We start from the raw sequence: 3539 nt of genomic DNA on the forward strand, positions 1-3539 counted from the left end.
AAACCCAACAAAAATCCCCATTAATTCTTCAACAATTAGAATTGCTTACAACACTTGGTATGAAACAAACACTGTACAGTGAGCAAGAAATTGTAGAAGACATATACTTCTTCATGTTATCCATAGATACACTTGAAACCCAGCTTCCACTTTTGAGCTGGAATGAAACTTAAAATCGAAAAAAAAAAGAAACTTACAGTAAAATAAACAGCAGCTATACCATTAATTCATGTCCAAGAAATTGCCACTGGACTGCCCACCACATGCTTCTCATCTGACCACTCAATTCTACCAAATATACTTGTAGTTGAGGAAGACATTGAAGGAGCCGTAAAAGTCACTGTATACAATTTCTTCTCATTCATCTGACTGAAACTCAATGTCTCAGGCTCAACCATAATCCTCACTGAACTACTTGGTGATGTAACAGTAACTTTGTATGTTCCAGCCGGTCCAACATTAGTCAGCGTCCGGCTGTACTTGATTGAGCTTGAAGGGACACTTCCGGTTCGAGCTGCGGATTCTGCTGGAAATGAGACAGCAAATGAAGGGTAATTCAAATCTGTGACGCTGAATTTTTTACTCTCATTGCACGTGAAGTTTCTTCTTGCTAAGCTGCTGATTTGTGATGGAGTGTAATTCAATGCACACAGGAAATTGAGATAATCGTCGGCGGTTATGTCGTAGATCAGTCCTGGGTTCAATGCTGAAACGGGATCCACGTGTCCGGCGCCATGATCAAACGGCGTCGATGGTTTTCCGGTGGAGACGTCTTGTATTGCTCTGCCGTTCTTGTAGGCGGTGTAAGCGGTGGTCATGAGCGCCGAACGAATGGCGGCAGGGCTCCATTCTGGGTGGGCCCCTTTCAGCAAAGCCGCTAAGCCACTCACGTGTGGACACGACATGGAGGTACCCGAGATAATGTTGAACCCGACCCGTCTATCGTCCTCTTCTAACCCGGTTGGACCGACAGCCCCCGTCCAACCAGCTAGAATGTTAACACCAGGCGCGATGATATCCGGTTTAAGTATTTCTGGGGTGATCGAATTCGGGCCTCTTGAACTAAACGCCGCAACAACCGGTGACGGTTCGATTCCCACCTTTGTTCCTTCAAAAAGAATGGTGGCTGTTGGATTAGAATCCGATGTTAAATAATCCCTGATTACATCCCCTGTCTTTTGACCCACCGCGGTTGCCGGAAGTAAGTGAGCGTCAGCCACTAGCTCCTCCCCATTCGCGGCGGTGTTAGTCAAAACCATGCCAGCCCCACCAGCTGCTTTTACCACAGAGCCCTTTTGGACTCTAGCGTTAATCCCTCTGTCACACAGCACAATTTTGCCTTTAACTTTCTCAGGAATTAAAGTACCCGTCATACACAGATTTCCATTGGTCATATTGCTAGCATTACCAGCATACACAAACGGAAGCATTTTGTTAGGTAATGAATTACCCTTGTAAAGTGAAACGCCTGAGAAATTTTTACCATTACCAAGGCTTACATATGCCGGAAAATCACGGTCCAATGTTCCGGCCCCAACGGTAGTGATCCATGGTGCTACGTTAGACAAACTGTAAGGGCTCGGCCCAGCATTTCCAGCTGAGCAAGAGACCAAAATACCCTTCTCCATAGCAGCAAAAGCTCCAATTGCTACGCTGTCTCTGTAATAATCAGATATGCCTCCACCAAGTGATAACGAAAGTACATTCACGTTATCATCAATAGCTTTGTCCATAGCTGCTAATATATCGGAACTAAAACATCCCCCAACCCAGCAAACTTTGTACACTGCAACTCTTGCACGAGTAGCCATTCCACGAGCAGTTCCAGGAGCATAGCCAAAAAGGCTAGCGCCCTGAACAACTGAACCACCTGCTGTGGTAGAAGTGTGTGTTCCGTGTCCGTCATCGTCCCTTGGCGATTTGGACTCTTTGGACTCATCAATTGGACCAAGTGTAGTCTCATAACCTCTGGAAAAGTACCTCGCTCCAATAAGCTTTCTGTTACAATTGGCAGAACTGAAATTTGTCCCCGACTCACACTGACCTCTCCACGAAGCCGGAACAGGCCCAAGGCCACTATCGTCAAAGCTCTTGCTTTCCGGCCAAACTCCAGTGTCAAGTACTCCGATGATGACGTCACTCATAGCATCGGATTCAGGGAAGAAATCAGCGCTTTTGTCAAGACCCAGAAAAGTAGGTGTACGAGTAGTGTGGAGTTGGTATTTTAACTCGGGTAAAACAGAGAGAATCCCTGGTTGGGTTTCTAAGGATTCAGCTTCTTGAGGCGTGAGCCGTGCTGAAAAACCATGGACAACGTTGTTGTAAACGTAGAGCATCTCAGCTGAGTCAGAGACTGATCTTAGGGACGAGTCGTACCAGTGAGTATGGTCGTCGTTAAAAGTTGCTGGCATTTGGGATTTAGACATGTGAATGATGTATGTTTTCTTCTTCTCCATTGCCACTGACATGTGGCATAGGGACAGAAGTGCAGCAACAACAAATATCACTGGGTATCTAGACATTTTGAGTTTTTTTTGTGGTTTTTCACTCATTCCCTAGTGCAAGAAAGGGAATGTATGAACAAGAACTGAGAAAGTGCAGTTAATATATATAGGAAAAAGAGGTAACAGAGTGCACAGTTTATATGGAGTGTGAAAACATGAAAAGGCAAGCTAAGAGCGTGTGAGCTAGAGTAGTGAAGTGGGGCTAGCTGGTGGTGGGGGGAATAGGGTTCTTGTTTGCTTCTTATTGAATGATTGGTTTCAAACAAAAAGAATACAAAGATCCAGCCTAGCAGAACAACTGATAAGTTAGTAATGATTAAAGAAGGAGAAGAGAAAAGAAGGATCAATTGATGACATTCACACAAATAAGATTTTTTTACTCCTAATCAAGAGCAGAGAAGAGAAGAGAGCACAAAATAGTGGAGTAGTATTGCGTATTCTCCTTCGATCACGTGTCTTCCGGCTTTTATCCACTTCTTTATCTTTATTTACTCTTTAGCAGTGAGGAATACTCAAGTGCTAATCTCTTTTTACCTTCCACTTTACCTTTTTCTCATTGCAGAAGAAAGCCAGAAAAAAACAGAATTCGAAAATCCCCCAAGTTGCCATCCGACAATTTCTTTTCTTTTTGGGTATTTACAAAGTTAATACTCCCTCTGTTTCATATTAAATGAGGTACTTTCCTTTTTAGTCTATTCCAAAATAAATAACATATTTTTAAATTTGAAAATAATTTAACTTTAAACTCCTCATTTTACCCATTTTACCCTTAATGAGAAGCTTTATAACCACACAAAAGTTATGGCCCCACAAAGCTTTACCCCTTAAGCTTTTAAGACCACAAATTTCAAAAGTCTTTCTTTTTTTCCTTAAACTCCGTGCCGAATCAAACTATCTCATTTAATTTGAAACGGAGGGAGTACTTAAATCTCCCTCTATAATATTTTAATTTTTTTTAAATGTGTTTGTCCATAAAATTTTGTAAGTTTTTAAAAAAAATTTAGAAATGAGTTTTTATAAACCAAAAAATGGTTT

General features: G+C 42.2%; 1 protein-coding gene across 1 annotated transcript; it reads right to left on the reverse strand.

Annotated features, from left to right (window-relative positions):
• LOC109238923 (subtilisin-like protease SBT1.7) lies at positions 1-2927 on the reverse strand. The gene has a single exon (XM_019405420.1). The coding sequence runs from the start codon at positions 2550-2552 to the stop codon at positions 228-230; it is 2325 nt and encodes a 774-aa protein (XP_019260965.1). The 5' UTR covers positions 2553-2927; the 3' UTR covers positions 1-227.
• Positions 2928-3539: the final 612 nt, after the last annotated feature.

The sequence above is a fragment of the Nicotiana attenuata genome, unplaced genomic scaffold (assembly GCF_001879085.1).
Source record: "Nicotiana attenuata strain UT unplaced genomic scaffold, NIATTr2, whole genome shotgun sequence".
In the NCBI taxonomy this organism is placed as follows: Eukaryota; Viridiplantae; Streptophyta; class Magnoliopsida; order Solanales; family Solanaceae; genus Nicotiana; species Nicotiana attenuata.

Excerpts from the sequence above, each read along its gene's own strand:
- LOC109238923 (XM_019405420.1), bottom strand. The coding sequence starts at position 2,552 with ATGAGTGAAAAACCACAAAAAAAACTCAAAATGTCTAGATACCCAGTG.